Source organism: Procambarus clarkii, chromosome 5 (genome assembly GCF_040958095.1).
Source record: "Procambarus clarkii isolate CNS0578487 chromosome 5, FALCON_Pclarkii_2.0, whole genome shotgun sequence".
NCBI lineage: Eukaryota > Metazoa > Arthropoda > Malacostraca > Decapoda > Cambaridae > Procambarus > Procambarus clarkii.
In genome coordinates, this window is record NC_091154.1 from 41,074,500 (window position 1) to 41,095,533 (window position 21,034).

At 42.6% G+C, this 21,034-nt stretch overlaps 1 protein-coding gene across 1 annotated transcript; it reads left to right on the forward strand.

Moving 5' to 3' along the window:
* The first annotated feature begins 87 nt into the window (after positions 1 to 87).
* On the forward strand, positions 88 to 20,390 carry LOC138350710 (stAR-related lipid transfer protein 13-like). The gene is made up of 9 exons (XM_069301924.1): positions 88 to 382; positions 3,155 to 3,350; positions 6,985 to 7,115; positions 8,519 to 8,686; positions 12,116 to 12,306; positions 13,220 to 13,372; positions 15,649 to 15,774; positions 18,198 to 18,377; positions 19,358 to 20,390. Exons 1-9 carry the CDS (start codon positions 119 to 121, stop codon positions 19,470 to 19,472), a joined length of 1,524 nt encoding a protein of 507 aa, XP_069158025.1. The 5' UTR covers positions 88 to 118; the 3' UTR covers positions 19,473 to 20,390.
* Positions 20,391 to 21,034: the final 644 nt, after the last annotated feature.

The window sequence follows — 21,034 nt, forward strand, 5'->3', positions numbered from 1 at the left end:
TGCTCTGTACTCCAACACATCAGTAGCTGTGGTGCACAATTCTGCGACAGTTACTTGCAACAGTTACTCACCACAGCTATTAATGTGTTGCGCATTTCAAGGGTTAAAGGGAAATACGATGATTCAGGATTCCTGTTTTGCAAATTCTTCTCTTGTTTATTTATGCAGGCTAACAGCACTTATGGAACGGTACTGTCCGAGCAATCGTAGTGGATGGAATTGGGAACTCCCCAAATTTATGAGAAAAATTAAGACGCCCGATTATCGTGATAGGCAAGTTTTTGGTGTTCCTCTCCTGGTAATCACACAGCGAACAGGCCAACCACTTCCTCCTGGTATTCAAGCTGCTCTCCAGTATCTTAGAGCCACCAGTTTAGATCAAGTATGTACATAATAGCATGTCTTTATAGTGTAGTGAAATTGTGAAATTTTAGAAAACGATTTTTTAAAGGTAATCTTTTTCCTTTCGTTCCCACTTACATCATATTCCAAACCATCCTCCTGTTTAGATAATACTTTTTGTTCCTAGTATCCACTCGATTTAACGGCCTCTTATTTACCGATCTGCCGGTAATAATGACCGGTTTGGGAGACCGGTATCTGGAGCCTTAAATACCGGTCTGATAGAACCGTTGGTTGGTATTGGGTTTGTTTTGGCACCAAGGAGTCCTCACATGGCAAGCAGGCTGCCGACCTCTATCGTCCCCTCTAACCCTAACTGCATTTCTCCCCCACACCCTCACTTCTAGCCTCCCCCCCCCCCTCCCCAAGAGAGACTTCTGGGATGTGGCTCAGTAGATTGCCAGCCAGAGACAGCTTGGAGAATCTCCATCTAATACAATAAAGCATTCATGAAACAAGTATTTTTTATAAATTGTTATTATCCTAATAATATTACTAAACAAAATCTGTAAACTAAAAATATATATGATGATGTACATCCAGAATTTAAGAAACAAATATGACTAACGAGGTCGAGTGTGTTAGGTTTATCGGAGTGAGCCAGTTCCTTCCCCACCCCCCTACATCCCATACACACTCAATCTCTGCTTCACTGGTCACGTAGTTCAACTCAACTCGCATCCATCCATCCCTCCCTCCCTCCCTCCCTCCTATCCATCCCTCCCATACCTCCCTCCCATCCCTCCCTCCCATCCCTCCCTCCCTCCCCAGCCTCTGCCTGACTACCTGCCTCTCTACCTCCCTCCCTCCCTGCCTACCTCCCAGCCTCTGCCTCCCTCCCTCCCTCCCTGGCACATTTCAACCTCTCCCTCCCTGCCCGCCTGCCCACTCTGCCTGCCCATCCACCCACTAGTCAGTCATCACTGACACAATGTGTGCATTTGGAGCCAACATGGTGTACGGATGTTCCATGATTGTGCAGATATGTCCAACAAAGTCACAGTCACTCCAGCCTCATGACAAATCAAAACGATGTGCCGTGAAACTGTGACATCACAGGGTAGAAGGCATTAGAGTGGTGGATCAAGTGGCTCTCTGTACAAAATATATCTTACCTGAATGTTACTTGAAATATTACCGACACATAACAACTTGGAAATACCGGAGCCCCGCATTTAACGACCTGGGTACATTTCCATATAGGCCGTTAAATCGAGTGGATACTGTGCACCATTGTGCAAACATTGATGTACTAGGCAATTACAAAGTAGAACTTTGTACTATTCACATTACAGTCTGAAAAAATTAAGCTAATTAACAAACTTAAATATTCCTAGGCCTAGTATAGCATATATGTGTACTATATTAGGCCTCAGATAGCGTGTATTAGGCCTAGGAAAGTTAGGTTAAGTTAGTCTGTCTTTGCAACATAAGTAGAAAATCGTTTTCCGATTTGTCCAAATTCAGTAGTACCGATTTCTACTTTCTAATTGTGTTGTACGTCGGTATATCTTCAGGTATTATGGTCCTTGTTCTTCCTATAAGTATAGTACTACCTAAAAAGAAAGATGGGGGTGAATATTCATGTATTTTTCTGAGTGGAGCCCCTACGTCTCTCTGGAGCTTATCGGACTAATGTATGTTATATTAGACTGGGACATTAGCTACGGAGTTCAGACCTACCAGGAACCATGAGCCAGAACCTGGCCCCTTCAGAGAGGTTGAGGTAGCAATGGCTCTGGAAAATCCCCCTGTGGTTGGTGGTTTTCCTTATCTGCCATCGACCGGGGTTAGTCACCCAGAAAGGTAGGCATAATAAAACAAACCCCACATGGTAAGAAACTAACAACAAAAACGGAATAGAGAGGTAGAACTCCTTATAATCCCAAGGAAACAAGCAAACATAACACTACTGCCGCGCCACTCGTCTGCGCAGCCCTCCCTTCTCCGAAAGGGGGAGGGGGGTGCCCTGGACCTCTCTGCGCCGGCTGCATAGCACTCCAGTTCGTAAGCTAATGTCAACCGAGACAGACGCTTCTCTGGTCTTAGTTTCCTAGGCGGTGTTTGCCTTCGTGGTGCTCACTGCCATGTTTTGTGTTGTGCGGTGGCCAGGTGTTCCTCATCAGTACCAGGGCTGCATGTGCTTAGGGGCTTCCTTCCCTAAGCGCCCTGTGAGTACTGCCCCTGCATGACAAGGTTATCTTTCCTGAGGCGTTCGGGAACCATTCCTCATAGAGGTTCTTGCTGAGAACCTCTGAGAACTTGCTGAGAACCCTCCCTCCCCCTCTCGGGGAAGGGAGGGCTGCGCGGACGAGCGGCGCGACAAGTACAGTAGTGTGCTACGTTTGCTTGTTTCCTTGGGATTGTAGGGAGTTCTACCGCTCTGTTTGGTTTTTGTTGTTAGTTTCTTAACACGTGGGGGTTTTTGTTATGCCTACCTTTCTGGGTGCCAAACCCCGGTCGATGGCAGATAAGGAAAACCCCCAACCGCAGGGGGGGGGGGGGTCCAGAGCCATTGCTCCCTGCAATCTCTTTGAAGGGACCAGGTTCTAGCTCATGGTCCCAGGTAGGTCTGAACTCCATAGCTAATGTCCTGGTCTAATAACATACATTAGCCCGATAAGCTCCAGGTAGCCTCCGGGGCTTGCCCAAAAAATGGCGTTTCATTACATTCAACGCTGGTTTTATGATAAATATTTAATACTATATCTAAATTGTTATAATGAACTAAAATTATCCATATTTTTTTCAGGTTGGTATATTCAGAAAACCTGGGGTTCGTTCTCGAATTCAAAAACTAAGAGAATATCATGAGTCTGGGGAAGACATCCAATATTCATCATTTGGTACCTGCGACATTGCTGATATGGTGAAGACATACTTCAGGGAACTACCAGAAGTTTTGCTTACCAACAAACTCTCAGAAATGTTTATTGCAATCTTTCAGTGTAAGTTAAATAATTTGTATATTGTTAACTATATGCAAAATGGGCATATTCACTTATATTATTTTTATTTAAGGATAAAAATACAGTACTGTATATGGATTCTTTATTTTTTTATTCACAACTTGCATACTGTTATCCAGCACTTAATATCTTATTTTGCTCTTTGCTAAACATCCTCATCACACAGTCTAATCAATTACTGTAGTTTTTGGCCATCCTCTTAACCACTGCAGTGCACAAAGCGCTTTTAGGCGCTCTCAGAGTTGTGCTATTTTTTCTGGGGAAAGCCTCGTTGGCTCCCCGGAGCTATCCAGGCTAATATTGCTAATGTCAGACTTTGGCCTCAGTCATGTGTATGGAGTTCTTTAGGCCTACCAGGGACCACGAGTCAGAACCTGGCCCCCCCTCAGAGAGGCACAGGGAGCAATGGCCTATAGAAACCCCCGTGTGGTTGGAAGCATTCTATGTCTGCCATCGACCGGGTCAGGTACCCAGAAAGGTAAGCATCTCAAAACAAACCCCTATTCTGGTTACGAAATTGCTACTGAGAGCCGAACTAGTGGACAGAACTCCCAAAATAAAAGAGCTAATGAGCATGATGTCACCACGTCGCCGCGCCGCCATCTGCACAGCTCCCCCCTCCTCGAGAGGGGGAAGGGTAAGCCCCAGACCCCTCGCACCAGCTACCCAAGACCTCAGTTCTGAGGCTGATGCGCTAGGCAGAGATTGTGTGCTCTGGCTCCAGACTAGGTTTCAGCTCTATGGCTTGTGGCGTGGTGGCTGTTTTATAGGGGGTGTGCGAGCCAGGAGTAATTCTTCAGTACTCGGGCTGCATGCGCCTACAGTTTCCTTCCTTAGGTGCCCAGTAGGTACTGCCCTTGGGCCTTGGGGCCACCTTTCACAAGTTCCTTGGGTTCTGCCTCTGCTTAGCTGTTTACTGCTCGGTTTTCAACTGCCCTTTGTGTGCTAGGGTGTTCTGACTCCCTTGTTTGCCATAGAATAGGAGGCAGTTTGCACTGGTTAGGGGTGCAGGGTACTACGCAGCTTGTTTTCACCAATCATAGCAGCCGGCTCTGTTCCGCCTGGGTATGCTGTCCTCTTGTGGTGTTTTCTTTTTTCTTTTTGTTGCCCACCTGGTGGTGGGGGCAGACCACCAATAACACCAATATTATTGGTTATTTTGGTTATTATATTGGTTATTATTTTGGTTATTATATGGTTATTGGCAGACACCAATAACCGGAGGTTATTGCCCCCTGTGTACTGCGTACTCTTCTCTATTCCAGTGGTACTTCCTGCTTGGTCCCCGTGAGTGTACACGTCCTGGGGGTTCAATTCTTAGAAAGTTGTTTGGTAGACTTGGGTGCCAGTTAGCAGTACCCTACCTGGGCTTTCCTGAGTGTGAGTTCTGTCTCAGGACCCTGGGAATCCCCAGGGGGATGCGCAGGGCTGATGGATGTGACCCCTGAATCCCCTCTTGCTTTGTGTGAGTTTGAAGGTTGCTCTGTCCCCTTGTCTCAGGGTGACTCCCTGTTTTTGCCTCCATCTGCTGCCTGTTGGGTCGGTGGCATCTTTGACCCGGAGTCCTGTGAGTTTTTTTGCTTGTTTGTGACTCAGTTCCCCAGTAATATGCTGACTATACGGGTGCAGGCAGCACAAGCGTTGCATGTTGGGTTCAGGTGGTTGCAACACGCTAGATTGTTTGCTCCCTGGAAGCCTCAAGGCTGCCCTGTTTTGATTGTTGTGACCGGGGCTTGGGGGTGTTAAAAATCCATCCGTGCCCCCTTGTCTTTTCCTTGTTGTGATTTAGTCTGGTCACCCCTCCCCTTTTCCTCTGTGCATCTCGACCTAGACTGACTGTGGGTTTGGGGTTGGGGCGGGGTTTCAATGGTCTTGAGACTCAGGCGGTCTCGGGGATTTTCCCTTCCGGGGTAATGCCGGAGGCATTTGAGCCTGTTCCTCCAGCTATAACATATGGGTCTGCCAGTGGGCTCCCTTCCTTAGTATTTCTCCGGCTGCCCTGGTTTTTTCTTGTGAGGTTGGGGCTTGGGGGGTTGGGGTTAGAACAGACATGAATGCTTCTAACCATGGGGGTTGGAAAAGAAAATGGGGGTTTCCATAGGCCATTGCTCCTCATGCCTCTCTCAGGGGGTCCAGGTTCTGGCTCATGGTCCCCGGTAGACCCACAGAACTCCATACACAGTATGGATAGCTGATATGCTAAGCAGATATTAGCATATCAGCCTGGATAGCTCTGGGGAGCCTCCTGGACTCACCCAGAAAATGGTGTTTCATTACATTCAACTCTGGTTTTTTCATCACCTGTTTCCTTAGCTTGAATCTATATCCTTTTGTTCGTGAAGTTGCTGGTTTGAGGAATTTGTCAATTTGGTTGATTCCTGTTAGTATTTCGTAAGTGGTGATCATATCACCTCTTTTTGTTCTGTCTTCTAGTTTGGCACGTTTAATGCCTCTAGTCTCTCCTCGTAACTCTTGTTTTTTAGTTCTGAAAGCCATTTTATAGCATGCCGTTGCACTTTTTCCAGTTTATGTACTTTTGGAGATTTGGACACCATACAACTGCTGCATATTCCAATTTTAGTTTAAAAAAAGTCATGAACAGTTGACTCATGAACAGTATTTCTCCATCCATATAATTAAAAGCAAGTCTGAAGTTAGAAAGCGACGCATACGGTCCTCTCACGATGTTCTTTGTGTGTTCCTCTGGCAATAACTTACTATCCCAAACTATCCCTTGGTATCATTCTTTATTAGAGTTCTGCAATCCCTTTCTACATAATTTGTAAGTTGTGTGTGGTCTATTTTCTCTGATTACACATTCCATAACATGGCATTTTTCACATTGAATTCTATTTGCCACTTGATGCTCCAAGCCCTTATTTTATCTAGATCAATTTGAAGGGCATTACAACCATCTCAATCTCCTATCTTTGCCAATATCTTAACATCATCTGCAAATATGTTCATATAATTCTGTATTCTTTCTGGTTGATCATTTATGTAGATGATGAACATTATTGGTGCAAGAACTGAACCCAGTGGTACTATGCTAGTAACACTTATCCAATCAGATATTGTCTCTGATATACTGCCCTCATCTGTCAGTCAGTTAGAAATTTTTTCATCCATGGCAGAAGTCTCCCTGTCACCCTTCCAGCATGTTCCAATTTCGATTACCATTTTTATAGATTGGTGGTACTTTGTCTGCCATTTTCTATATATCTGCTAAGATTCCTGTGCACAAGGATGTCTGGAATATTAATTGGAGTGGAATGCTCAGCTAAGTTGCACATTCTCGCAGTACCCGAGGTGAAACTCCATCAGGTACAAATGCTTTATTTCTAGCCCATTGAGTAATTTTTCCACTTTGTCTTGAGTGAGTGTGAGTGAGTGAATTTATTGATTGATTGATTGATTGATTGATTCATTCAGTCACTTAGTCACAATGCATATAACCATAGGGTAATCTGGTAATGAAAAGTCATAGTCTGCCAATATAATTAGAATATCCTAAAATATTTATCAAACTTAGAATTGTGCCTGACATTTATTTATTTATTGTGCACTTCATGGTATGTTTAAGATTATTAACTTATTGTCTTGTTCCAATTAGACTTACCAGCCGAACATCGTCTTGAGGCTCTCCAGTGTGCGGTTTTGTTGCTTCCTGATGAGAATAGGGAAGTTCTCATGGCACTTTTAACTTTTCTATCAGACGTTGCTGCCAATTCACATCTAAATCAGGTATATCACCAAGAATGTTTATGTACATGAATTAGGGCTAAATATATTTGTCATCTTCAAATATTTTTAAATTTTATTAGTTAACATTGATTTCTGGGGAAAACCCCTTGTGGCTGAAACTCCCTGAAGCTGCAATGCTGATATAGTGCCTAACTACTAAGTGCCATAAATTGTGGATTTGTTTTTGGCCTATGGGGGACCACAAGTCAGAATCTTGCCTCCTCTAAAGAGGTCCATAGAGCAGTGGCACTATGATAAAATTGTCAGTGTATTTTAATTATGTCCATCACTACCGGGGAAGCACCCACAAAGTCAGTTAAGCAAAAGAAACCACTGCTGGTTATAGGAAGATCAATGCTTCAAACAAAAGAACTCTCTGCAACTATGTAAAGAAATAATTACCCCCCTTTCCCATAATATATATATATTAGGGGGGGGGATAGGTAAGCCAGCTGCTCCACCCTCAGTTCATGCTGATGGTAGCACAGTCCAGGTTGTCCACTCTGTCACTCTGGCTCTAGTTTCTTGCTTCTTGCTGGCTCTAGGTTTTGGCTTTCTGTCTTCCCTGAAATTCTGAGCGAATTTTGTATGGCGGGGCACACCGATGTTCGCACAACCTAACCAAGCCATGCTGAGATCAGACTTCACAGCCACAGGTGAGCTGTGTTGGCTTACTTACACACATTTCATTGTTCATACTAGACTATTGTATTAGCATGGGGCAAATGAGCTTGCACTGGTTTTATGAATTTTCAGTGTTTTGTTTACATTATTGGGGGGAGTTTTTTTTGCCTTTTGAGGCATTGGTTTCGCTTCTAACCAGCAGTGGTCTGTTTTGTTTCACTGACCTTCTGGGTGCTTCCATGGTAGTGGCAAACATGATTAAAATTTACTGATAATGTGCCACTGCTGAATTTACTGAAATGTGCCATAGTGCCACTGCTGAATTTACTGAAATGTGCCATAGTGCCACTGCTGAATTTACTGAAATGTGCCATAGTGCCACTGCTACCAAGGGGGGGGGGCCAGGTTTTGGCTCGTCATCCCCGGTAGGCTGAAAAGAACTCTAAAATTGATGCCACTTATTAGATGGTATTTTACCAGTACCGTATAAAATTTTCAGGGAGCTACTGTGGCTCACTCAGAAATTGTCATTTCATTACATTCAACACTGGTTTTCCACTTCTCTCAAGGAGAATAGTTTCAGTAAATTTGATATAAACAGACTGAATAATTACAAAGGTCTTATGCTCTAGTAAAAATCATGAAAATAATCTTTAAAACAAAAAATTAATTCCTACTAGACATGTAAATGAATAACGATTAGAAAAATCGTCAGTAGTTTTTTATGTATCTGACACGAGATAAAAATAGTTATAAAACCAATTCTAAATGTTTTTCAGATGCATGCCAGCAACTTGGCTGTATGTTTGGCACCATCCCTCTTCCACTTGAATGTCGGTGGGTCTGGATCAAGTCCATTACGACGTCGTGCTGCAGGAACACCTGAGCAACGAGATCTTCACGAGAACAAAGCAGCTCACCAATGCCTCACCCTTATGATACAGCAGGTACTTATAATAATTTACTGAAAAATCATATTCAGATCATGCATGACTTTGAAGCACAGAAATTTATTAAATACAGTGGTACCTCGGAATGCGATTGTCCCTGTATGCGAGATTTTCGGAAGGCGAGGTGTATTTACTCCAAAAATTTGTCTCGGAAGGCGATGGTTACTTCGGGAGTCGAGTTTGAACGCGAGTTTGTTGATACGCGTACAGCCGACCTAGCGCGTGGTCGTTCGGCGATCGTCGCCCCTCTGCCCTGCTGCCCCTCAGTTCACCATTGTCTCGCGCGCAGTGACTACCCCCACATCAATTCTTGTCGTGAATTTTCAGTGTTTTGTTGGATTTTTGGTGATTTGTCTATACAATTTGTTATTATATATCTCACCATGAGTCCCAAGAAAGCCAGTGGTAAGGATAAAGGCCAGAAAGCTCATGTGAGGATGACAATAGAGCAGAAACAAGAGATCATTCGAAAGCATGAGAACGGTACACGTGTTGTTGATCTTTGTAGGCAGTACAACAAAGCGACATCAACAATATGCACTATACTTAAGAAGAAAAATAAGATTATGAGTGCTAATGTGGCAAAAGGAGTAAGAACATTAACGACACAAAGACCACAAATACTTGAAGAAGTGGAAAAGTTGTTATTAATTTGGATACACGACAAGGAGTTGAGGGGTGATAGTGTTTCGGAGGCCATTATTTCTGAGAAAGCCAGGGTGTTGCACGAAGACCTTCTAAAGAAGACCCCTGCAACGAGTGATGCAGAAAAGAAAGAGTTTAAGGCAAGCAGGGGCTGGTTTGAAAAATTTAGAAAGAGAAGTGGTATCCATAGTGTTACAAGGCATGGGGAGGCAGCCAGCTCAGACAAACCAGCCGCTGGACGATTTATTGACGAATTTAAAGAGTTTGCAGAGGCTGAGGGATACCTACCGCAACAAGTATTTAATTGTGACGAAACAGGACTGTTTTGGAAAAGAATGCCTAAGAGGACATACATTACCAAGGAGGAAAAATCCTTGCCTGGACACAAGCCTATGAAAGATAGGTTTACGCTTGTGCTGTGTTCAAATGCGAGTGGCGATTTAAAAATTAAACCCTTGCTAGTGTATCATTCTGAAAATCCAAGGGTTTTCAAACAGTATAATGTGCAGAAAACCCGTTTGTCTGTGATGTGGAAGTCTAATAAAAAAGCATGGGTGACTAGGCTTATTTTTTCGGAGTGGGTGAATGAAGTGCTGTGCCCTGCCATAGAAAAATATCTGCAGGAGAAACAATTGCCACTCAGAGCCGTGCTTCTCCTTGACAATGCTCCTGCTCATCCTCCAGGCTTGGAAGATGATTTGATGCCTCAATGCAATAAATTCCTCACAGTTAAATTCCTTCCTCCTAACACCACTCCTCTAATTCAGCCTATGGACCAGAAAATCATAGCGAATTTTAAGAAACTGTATGAAAGGGCACTTTTCCGGAAATGTTTTGAAGTGACTGAAGCCACAAACCTCACCCTCAAAGAGTTCTGGAGAGAGCATTTTAACATTTTTAGTGCTTTAAAACTCGTTGACAAAGCCTGGCAAGAAGTGACTCAAAGAACCCTGATCTCTGGCTGGAGAAAATTGTGGCCTGAAGGTGTGAGAGAACTAGACTTTGAGGGGTTTGAGCCTATAAATGATGCGCCTATTGTTGAGGAAATTGTTAGTCTAGGCCAGAAAATGGGCTTGGAATTGGATGGTGATAATGTGGAGGAGTTGGTGGAAGAACACAACGAAGAACTGACCACCGAAGAACTCCTAGCCCTTCAACAGGAACAGGAAGCCAACACAGCAGCGAATGATTCTGCAGTGGAGGAGGAGGTGGTGGCAACAGCACCAGCGAATGTCCCTTCTGCAGTAATGAAGAAGGTGTGTCAGATGTGGGAAGAGATTCAAACAACTATTGAACACACTCACCCAGACAAAACTGTAGTAGGCCGTTGTCTTAATCTTTTCAATGACAGTGTGATGCCTTACTACAGAGAGAGCTTGCGAAGAAGGGAAAAGCAAGCTTTCATGGACAAATATTTGGTGAAGAAATCGAGCAGTGAACCTCAACCAGGACCTAGTGGCACTCAGGTTAAACGTCCCAGGGAGAGCACACCAGAAAGGTCCTCACTGCTTGATGTGATTATGGAAGGGGACTCCCCTTCCAAACACTAACTCCTCTCCTCCTCCCCCCTCCTCACCATCTTCCATACGCCTACAGCACTCGACAGTAAGGTAAGTAATAACTGGAACATACTTTTGTAGGTTTATTTAGATGAATTAGGTATAAAAATTTAGTTTGATGGGGTTTTTGGGGTAGTCAGGAACGGATTAATTCATTTCCCTTTATTTCTTATGGGGAAATTAACTTCGGAATGCGAGTTTTCGGAAGGCGAGGCGTCTCCAGGAACGGATTAAACTCGCATTCTGAGGTATGCCTGTACACTGGAAGCAAATGTTTTCTGTGAGGGGAGTCCCTATGACTCCCTGGAGCTATTGGGCTAATATGTGAATCATTAGACCAGGGCATTAGTCTATGGAGTTCAGCTTGCTGGCAACCATGAGCCAGAATCTGGCCCCCCTCAGGTTCCAAGCCGAATGCACAGTACTTCACAGGGAGCAATGGGCCCTCGAAAAGACCCCTGTGGTTGGGATTTTCCTTATTTACCATCGACTGGGGTTAGTCACCCAGAAAGTTAGGCATAACAAAACAGACCCCACATGGTAAGAAAATTGCAACCGAGAGGCAGAACTCCCTCCAATCCCATGGAAACAAGCAAACATCACACCTTGTAGTCGCGCCGCTCATCCACACAACCCTCCCCTTCCTGAGAGGGGGAAGGGGAAGCCCCAGACCCCCTGCACTAGCTGCCTAGCACTTCAATTTGTCAGCTAGTGTGAACTGGGGCGGATGTCTTCTCTGGCCTTGCTTTCCAAGCAGTGTTTGCCTTCGTGCTGACCTTTGCAGTGTCGTGTGTGGTGGCCAGGTGTCCTCCAGAGTACCGGTGCTTTCTGTTAGGGTTGTGGGCCCGGTGTCCTGGCCTGTTTGTTCTGCTTACTCCCATGCCTTTGTCCCTCAGTTTTCAGTCCATTCTGGTTGTTTTAACCGGGGGTTCTCTCTGGGTAAAGTGTTTTGCCCTTTCTTCTGTGGTGCGTTTTCCACCGGCAAATGTGGTGGTTAGAGCCCCCGTTGTGCCTCTCTGAGTGGGGGCCAGGTTTTGGCTTGTGGTCCCTGGCAGGCCTAGAACTCTATGCACATTGACTAATACATTCATGTCAGCCTGGCCCAGGGTCTAATGCATTCATGTCAGCTCGGATAGCTCTGGGGAGCCTCCGGGTCTTGCCCAGAAAATGACGTTCCATTACATTCTATGCTGGTTTTTTATCAAATTTTAATTATTCACAGGTCAGTCACATTCAATGCGTGCCTGTGGAGATGTTGTCCAACTGCCGATTTACATACTTGGAGCAGAGTCAGCCAGTGTGTCTTGAGGACCTAGGTGTAATGGGTTCTCCAGGGGCAAATTCCATGGAAGGAGACTGGGCTTCCTATATGAATGCTTGCATCACATCTTTACTGAAGGAAGCAAGAGACAGGTATATATATATACATATCTTAGTCCACATACATTATTCATAATTTAAAGTCAATAATTCGCAATTACTAATAAAGTTCAGTTACTTAATTTTATAACAGTACTGTACTTAGAAGGAGGCTTATTTTTCTGAGGCTTATTTTTGGCTTGAGGCTTAGAATTGAGGTTTATTTTTCAGTGATTTTTTAATATAAATTTTCTGTGTTTGAACACTTGTATTAAATACAAATTAAAAAAACCAGCCTTGATTGTAATGAAATGCCTCTTTTTGGATGAGCTCTGGCAGCTCCCTAAAGCTAATCTTGCCGAGATGGCTCCCAACTACTACGTCACAACTGTGGATTTCAGTTTGGCTTACTGGGGCCCAGAGCCAGAACCTAGCTCCCTCAGAGGCAGAGAGAGAGTAGGTGACACTCTGCCACCCCACTGGGAAAGCATCCAGAAAGTCAGAGAACCAATTCAGACCACTGCTAGGTTTAAAGAGACTGAAGTTCTTGAAACTGCCAAATGTGTTCCTCAAACAATGTTAACAAACGATTGAGTGTCTCAAAACTATCATGAGCTCATTAGCAAGCCCGTCCTCCTATGGTTTCCCAACATAAAGAAAACAGTCAAATTAAGTAATGTGCACCACTGTGTCAGCAAGCCGTGCGTCTAGTGTTGATCAGGACACCCTCATCACTTAGCTACTGGGCATACCTCACCAAACCAGAAAAGACGTAGATGTAGATGATGTTTGGATTTTTCTTTTTCTTTACTTTTGCATACAAATGTATCATTCTTTAAAAAACTAATTATTAATATTTTTGTTGTTTTACACCTTGGCAAAGTTAATACAGTATAATGTTTAAATGTTTGAATCTTTATTCTAAAAATTTTATGCCTTTATTTATCCAAAAGTCATTTCACTACAGATCTCGAGGATGGGTACATATGAATTGCGCCGATTCTAATGTAGAGATACTTTACCGCAAAGTTGGAGATGGCCACCCACTACGTTTGTGGAGAGCAACAACAGAGGTTGAAGCTCCACCATCAGAACTGTTGAATCGTGTCATTAGAGAAAGGTAAGTCAATAATGCTGACTGTGGAAACACTTTAATGCAGGATAAGTTCAACCTATTGTTAGGTTTGCACCTTTCCCCCATAACATTGCACCAAACTTGACAGGATTTGAGGCGGATTGAAGCACATGTGATTGAGGAATCAAAATATTTTCTGGGAGGAGCCCCTTGTTGTCTTCCTGAAGCTATTTCACTGAGATGGCTCTCCACTACTAGGTTACATCAGTCATAGGAGCCCCTTTTGGCCTACTGGGATCAAAGCCAGAACCTGGCTGCTTCACAAAAGCCTAAAAAGCAGGGAATTATCATCATATTCCCTAACCAGGAAAACATCCAGAAAATCAGCAAAGCTCTGCAGACAATTGCAAGTTTTAGAAACCAAAGCATTTAAACAGCCAAGCAGCTCCATAAATGATTAATTCATTGAAATTGGTTCACTTGAAACTGGCTCAAATCCATTAGTACTGATGGCCACCATCAAGTATCTTGGAGTGCCCAACCAACAGCCAGCTCCAGGATCAGTTCTGTCATTTCCATCACTGATGTTGGTTAACTTAGTAATGCGCCTCGGGTTGCCAGATTGCACCACTTGGAATGCATTTCTGGGTTCCACATTGTTCCGTGACTTGGTGTCTTTGGTACCTTGTTCCAAGACTCGTTTATCAGGTCGTTGATAGTGTCTAAGTTTAGTCAGCCTATGGTCTTCCCTCAAGCCCATGATGTTTGGAGGTTAGAGACATTGTCTGCTATTTTCTTTAATACTGGTGAAAAAAAAGTAAAAGTACAGAAAAGAACTGGTGTTCTTTGGCTGTTATTTGATGTTGGAGATTTTGGCCTTCTGAAAGAGTGCTTGCAACATCTTGTTATTGAGGCAGGGCCATGCTGGGCTTGTATGATGTTGGATAGGAATAACAGGTACTCTTTCCCTTCTCCAGGGACTTCTGCTTTCTGCTCTTCTCTGCCCCTGGTGAGTTCCCCCATTTGTTTTTGTTCTATGTACTTGCCTAGCTTTGGCTCTTTGGTCCCGCTTCTTAACTGTCAATCTACTGGTGTACAGGTTCCTTATTGAGCTCTATCATATCTACATTTCAAACTGTATGGAGTGAACCTCCTCCACATCACTTCCTAATGCATTCCATTTATTAACTACTCTTGACACTGAAAAAGTTCTTTCTAATGGCTCAGTTGGGTACTAGGTTTCCACCTGTGTCGTCTTGTACGAGTACCACACACATGTTAAATAATCTGTCCTTATCTATCTTACCAATTCTCCTGAGAATTTTGTATGTGGTGAGATATCAACAGAGTCACACCAAGGAAGTCCTCCCAAATAATGAGTGTTGAATGTAATAAAACATCTCTTTCTGGTGGGTCCTTAGTGGCTCCTTGGACCCTCCTTTCCACTTTTCAGGTGTGTTGATCAGGTCATGACTGATGGGTTGCTCTGATAGGTCCAGGAACTCTAATTGCTGTTCCCCTGCTCCCTTACAATGCACAGGCAGAGTGGCACGATTTATTATAGTCGCATTTAGAGGGCTCAAAAGCGTAATATGTATTTTCTAGAAACAAAGAATAAGGTGTGACATGATTAGAGATTGTTGAAAGGATTTAAAAAGGGACATAAAGCTTTAAAAATATTAACATTAAATAAAACACACCAAAAAAAAATAGATATAAATGAAATAATGTGACCTAATATAAACGTAATAATCTAACCTAGAGCATAGGTTCAAATCCTCATCATGGCTCCTACTGATTTTCTCAAAGTGGATGAGTTCAGAGTCAGGAAAAAACCTGGGTAAATACTGCTTTTGAAATAGGGTTTTTGATTAATGGAACAAATTACAGGTAACATAATAGCTGTGGGATTACTGGATGGCTTCAGACATACAATATATTCTATGTGAATAAGTTTGGGTGGCTATAAATAGGAGCTTCCTTGTATAGACCAATAGGCCTTCTGCCACATTTTATTTATTTATTTACATACAAGAAGGTACATTTTATTTATTTATTTACATACAAGAAGGTACATTTTATTTATTTATTTACATACAAGAAGGTACATTGGGGGGTTAAGAGAGAACATAGAAATGAAGTTGATTTTACATTCTTGTAAAGCCACTAGCACGCATAGCATTGCGGGCAACACTTTACTCTTGACATTCAGACATTCTTAACTCTTGTGTTCTTATAGCTAATGCATTCAGGCTAGATATTTTAACCTAGCTCAAAAGAGGGATACAATAGAGAAAACTAATCAAGGACATTTTTTTCAGGCATTTATGGGATGATTCCCTATTGAAATGGAGAGTAGTATGTCGTTTAGATCGCCAGGCTGAAGTTTTCCAGTACATGTGCAATTCGATGACTCCGCGACCTCCAGTGGACTACTGCGTATTAAGGTATTTGATTAATGTCCGAGTAATGATTTTGTAATCCCGCCAAACACACGACAAAACTGCAACGTTGCTACAGTGTTCCAGCTAGTTGTAACACTTTCTAATAAGTTGTAACAACTTTCTAATGTCAAAAATGCTTTATAACAAGCGGTAACAACTTTGTAAAAAAAGTAACAATAGGAACTGTTACATTGTGTGTTTGCAGGATAGTCATTAATGTTAAATTCATGTGACTTACATTATTCTGTATATAGTAAACATGTATCTGAAATTATTGATTGAATAATGTGGATGCTTAATTTAATTTTATTCGTGGTAATTAAAATTTGAAAGATTAGTCTTGTAAATACTGTTTTGCATAATCATGTTTAAACTAATATTTTGTCTATAACTTCCATTCTTGTCAAGGAAATATTGGCCTTGCATTAAAAACTCTATAGCATATGGTAGACTAAATATAAATGGAATCTAATCATCTTGACACTTTCGCGCTCCCGGCAATCGAGAAAAAACTTGCCCCTTGTGCGCGCGGCATTTCGGGCGATCGAGCGGCAACACTGAAAAGTGTATACTCTTTTCACTTTTTCACTGTCCTGACCTTAATTTTCGATGTACGTATTTCATTTTTGTAGCAATGTGTTCGCAATAGAATGTTCTAGAAGAACATATGTATAAAATGTCACAAAGCATGAATTAGACCAGCACCAAATAAAGAACTACATCGATCACTAGCCGTGAGCGCCAAACAGCGACGAAATGTTTCTATTCTTTTCAGGGTTGTTAACTCCACACTTGTCCTACAGCGTTAAATTTGGTATTACTGAGATGGCTCTTGCGCCACCTGAGCCGTCCTGGTCATTGGACTGAGTGCTCTTTTCTTCTCTTTGGTTTGTTGTGGCCCCTTCAGTTCGGGATTGTTCTCTAAGGCTCCTTTTTCTGTTGGCATTGGCCTCTGGGGGGTCGGGTTGGGGAGCTTCATGCTCTCCTCCGCAGCAGAGGTTTCTGCTCTTTCGCTCTTCGTGGTGGTTTTGTTTGTCTGCAGCCGTTTCCTTCTTTTCTGACAAAGAATGAGACTGCTGCTTTCTGGAGGGGTCCCTGGGTTGTTGGGCCGGGGGTGCATCGTGTTTTGTGTCCGGTGGTGGCTCTTCGCCATTATTGCGTGCCACGGCTTTTGCATCCGGGGACGCATTTTGGGTTAATACAGGTTTCCCTTCTTCCCTGTTCGAGGGTGCAGGTCTCCCAGGTCGTCTGCAGAGTACTTCAGGCCAGCCAGCCTGCGGTCTATCCCCGTGCCCATGACATTCGTAAGTTTGCTGCTCTTGCTGCTGTCTTTGGCACCTTGTCCTGGGCTGACATTCGAGCATGAGGCTTTTGGCGGTCGTACAGGGTCCTGGCTGCTCATTGCCTCGTGCATGTCCCGGGGCTTCGTTGGACCTGTGTCATTTTGGGTTGGCGGTTGCAGCCAGTGGTCTCACCTTCACGTTGTGGAGTGAGCAACGACCGCCTCCCGGGTAAGTCCCTACATTTTTCCTCTGTGGGTAGTTAGCTCTGGAGAGTTGATGGGCCCACCCCCCCAGAAAACCAGCATTGAATGTAATGATACGCCATTTTCTGGGTGAGACCCGGAGGTTCCCCGGCATCCCTCCCTTCCCCAGTTGGCGTTTTTTTAGTGTGTTTTGACATCCAGCCTCAGAACTGATGGGTGGATAGCCAGCGTGAGGGGTCTAGGGCTCTCCCTTTCCCCTCCCAGGTAAGGGGAAGCTGTGCAGACAGCGGCGCGGCGACATGTGATGTCATGATCGTTTGCTCGTTTCTTTTAGGGGGAGTTCTATCCACTTGTTCAGCTTTTAGTAGCACTAATTTCATCAGAATAGGGGTTTGTTTTGGGATGCTTACCTTTCTGGGAGCCTGACCCGGTCAATGGCAGACATAGAATTCTTCCAAAAACACGGGGGTTTCTATATGCTATTGCTTCCCATGCCTCTCCGAGGTGGCCAGGTTTTGGCTTATGGTCCCCGGTAGGCCCAACAGAACTCCATACACATAATTGATGCCAAAGTCTAACATTAGCATATCAGCGTAGTAAGCTCCAGGGAGCCTCTGGGTCTCGCCCAGAAAATGGTGTTTCATTACATTCAACGCTGGTTTTTTTGGTGTACTTCCTGTTAATTTATGAAGATTATTTTTATAACCTCCTTTGAGGCTACATTTGATTTTTCAGTCACTTTAAAATGCTTAAAGACTTTGAGAAATATTTGCCAATATCTTTATAATGATTTGGTCACTACCTAAATACAGTAGTGCAGTCACCACATAGTGGTATTACACAAATGCAGACAAAATAATGGTGACTTGGCAAGTTTGTTGTTGATATGTTTCAGTAGTATCACTTTCTTGAAACTGAACAAATTGATTTTTTCCCCCAGATGTTGGCGGAGTGATCTGGCACGGGGAAGTTGTGTGGTTGTGGAAACCTCTGTAGAACATGCTGATGCTCCAGTGCTTGTTGGAGGTGTTCGGGGTATAGTCTTAGCTTCACGGCATCTAATTCAACCTTGTGGTTCTGGGAAATCAAGGATAACACACATATCAAGACTGGACATGAGGTATGTTCGTTCAGCATGTCAATTTCATATTTATTTGAGTTGATGAGGTATGCTTAATGAGGAATGAAAGTCTCTCATTACTTGTCTTGCCCTGAACTCAACATTCTTTCATAAACCTTCTTCTCATTCTTACTCCCTTCTGCTCATACACATTAGTATGCTTTAAAATATTAATGAAGTTTTTTATTTAATATTAATTTGCTCTGAAACTGTTACACAATGAAGAAAAGTTTTGTACTAGTCTGTAAAATTTATAAAACAATTGAAGACCGAGTTTTGGTATCTGGTTCAATTACCTATATATTGTATTAGGGATTAATACTTGTGTAATTAAAAAATCGTAAAAGTGCATGTGGCTTATCTGGTAAAACATAAATTGTTCCTACTTTAAAATACAAACAGTTACAAAAACTGTTTGTATTGTACTAGAGTGAAATTTGCTTACTCTTTCTTCCTGGCCAACCTCTCCATCACCAACTCTCTCAGCCTCAGTCAATCTCATCAACCATCACCTTCCCCTCTCGGTCTTTATTTTTTCTTTCAACATAACTTCCTTTCTGTGTGAAGCCCCTACTGCTCTCCGGAGCTTACTGGGCTGATGTGTATTTATCAGACCGTGCCATGAGTTGATTGGAGTTCTTGCCTACCTGGGACCATGAGCCAGGACTGATTCCATTGTCTGATTTGTCTATCCTTATTTCTTCCTTGCATCCTACCTAATGCCCTTTCCCATTTTCCTCTTCATATGTTGTTTTCACTGCTATTCCCTTTCCATTAACTCTACAATATAGTAGAATGGACCATTAGAATAATTAAAATTTTTCTCTCCCTTTCCTGCAATTTTCCTGCCTTTTCACATTATTGCCATCTTTCCTCACACCTATTTCTCTCGACCTTTACTTCATCTCACTATAGAATTTGAATATATCGCTATAGAACACCTTAGAATTTGTATATATTAATTTTCAAATTTCTTTCAGAGGGAGAACACCAGAGTGGTACAACAAAGTCTATGGCCCTGCCACTGCCATGCACTTAACACGGATAAGAGAGAGCTTCCAGCATCATGCCATTGGACCTGAAAGCAAAGTTTAGATTCATTCCAAGAATTCATATATAAATTACCATTCATCTCATTCCTGTAAAAATACTGTACAAACTGGAATATACTTCAGTGCTTTCCGGATCATGGAAGGTGAACCATGAAAAGTGATAATGCAACAGAGCTTCCATGTGTTCATAGGAAAGAGATTGAAGAAAAACGTTTTGTATTTTATGTTGCAAGTAATACTTATAAAAAATATATATTGTGGTTGGTGACCAAGTATATTATCCAGGATCATTGTGGACCAGTGTACATTCCTGTGTGTTATGTGGAGAATGGTATGGGTAAAGTGTGTGTGTGTGTGTGTGTAATTACCTAGGTGCAGTTACAATATGAGAATTACGCTCATGGTGTCCCATTTCCCAGCACTTTGTCATATAATGCTTTGAAGCTACTGATGGTTTGGCCTCCTCCACCTTCTCGCCTAACTTGTTCTAACAGTCTACAACTCTGTGAAAGTGAATTTTCTTATATTTCTTCAACAGCATTATTTAGTTAGTATCTATGACCTCTTGTTCTTGAAGTTCCAGATCTCAGGAATTCTTCCCTATCAATTTTATAGATTCCCGCTACTATTTTGTACATAGTGATCATATCAACTCTTCTATCTTTTAGTTTTGGCATACTTGGTGTCTCTAACCTCTTCTTGTAGATCTTGTCCATCAGTTCTGGGAGCCATTTAAGTGCATGTCTTTGCACCTTTTCCCGTCTGTTGATGTGCTTAAGATATGGGCACCATACAACCGCTGCATATTCAGTCGTGTGTAAATTACCCAAGTGTAATTACCTAGTGTGAGTGCGTGTGTGTGGATTAGATTTTCAGTCGTGTATTGCGCACACCTTGATATTTTTATATATTTTAGTTTGTCTTGAGAGCAGAAAATATATTTCACATTGTTTCCAGTGAGGCAATGGTGCTTTTGTTATTTCTTGAGATTTATGCTCATGGTATTTATCCAACTTATCCTCTAAAAATTATAGTACTTATAGCAACTGTGGAAGGAATGTACAAAATAGAGACTGTTGCACCCAAAATGGCTGTAATATATAATATATAATATATATATATGTCGTAGCCAGAACGCACTTCTCAGCCTACTTTGCAAGGCCCGATTTGCCTAATAAGCCAAGTTTTCATGAATTAACTGTTTTTCGTCTACCTAACCTACCTAACCTAACCTAACTTTTTCGGCTACCTAACCGAACCTAACCTATAAAGATAGGTTAGGTTAGGTAGGGTTGGTTGGGTTCGGTCATATATCTACGTTAATTTTAACTCCAATAAAAAAAAAATGACCTCATACATAATGAAATGGGTAGCTTTATCATTTCATAAGAAAAAAATTAGAGAAAATAAATTAATTCAGGAAAACTTGACTTATTAGGCAAATCGGGCCTTGCATAATAGGCTGAGAAGTGCGTTCTGGCTACTAGGTACGACATATACATATATACATACATATACACACACACACACACACACACACACACACACACACACACACAACACACCACACACACACACACACACACACAACACTACACTACACTA

Excerpts from the sequence above, each read along its gene's own strand:
- LOC138350710 (XM_069301924.1), top strand. The coding sequence starts at position 119 with ATGATTCAGGATTCCTGTTTTGCAAATTCTTCTCTTGTTTATTTATGC. Across the intron at positions 3,351-6,984 it reads GTTTATTGCAATCTTTCAGT|ACTTACCAGCCGAACATCGT; the intron begins GTAAGTTAAATA and ends TGTTCCAATTAG. Across the intron at positions 13,373-15,648 it reads AATCGTGTCATTAGAGAAAG|GCATTTATGGGATGATTCCC; the intron begins GTAAGTCAATAA and ends CATTTTTTTCAG.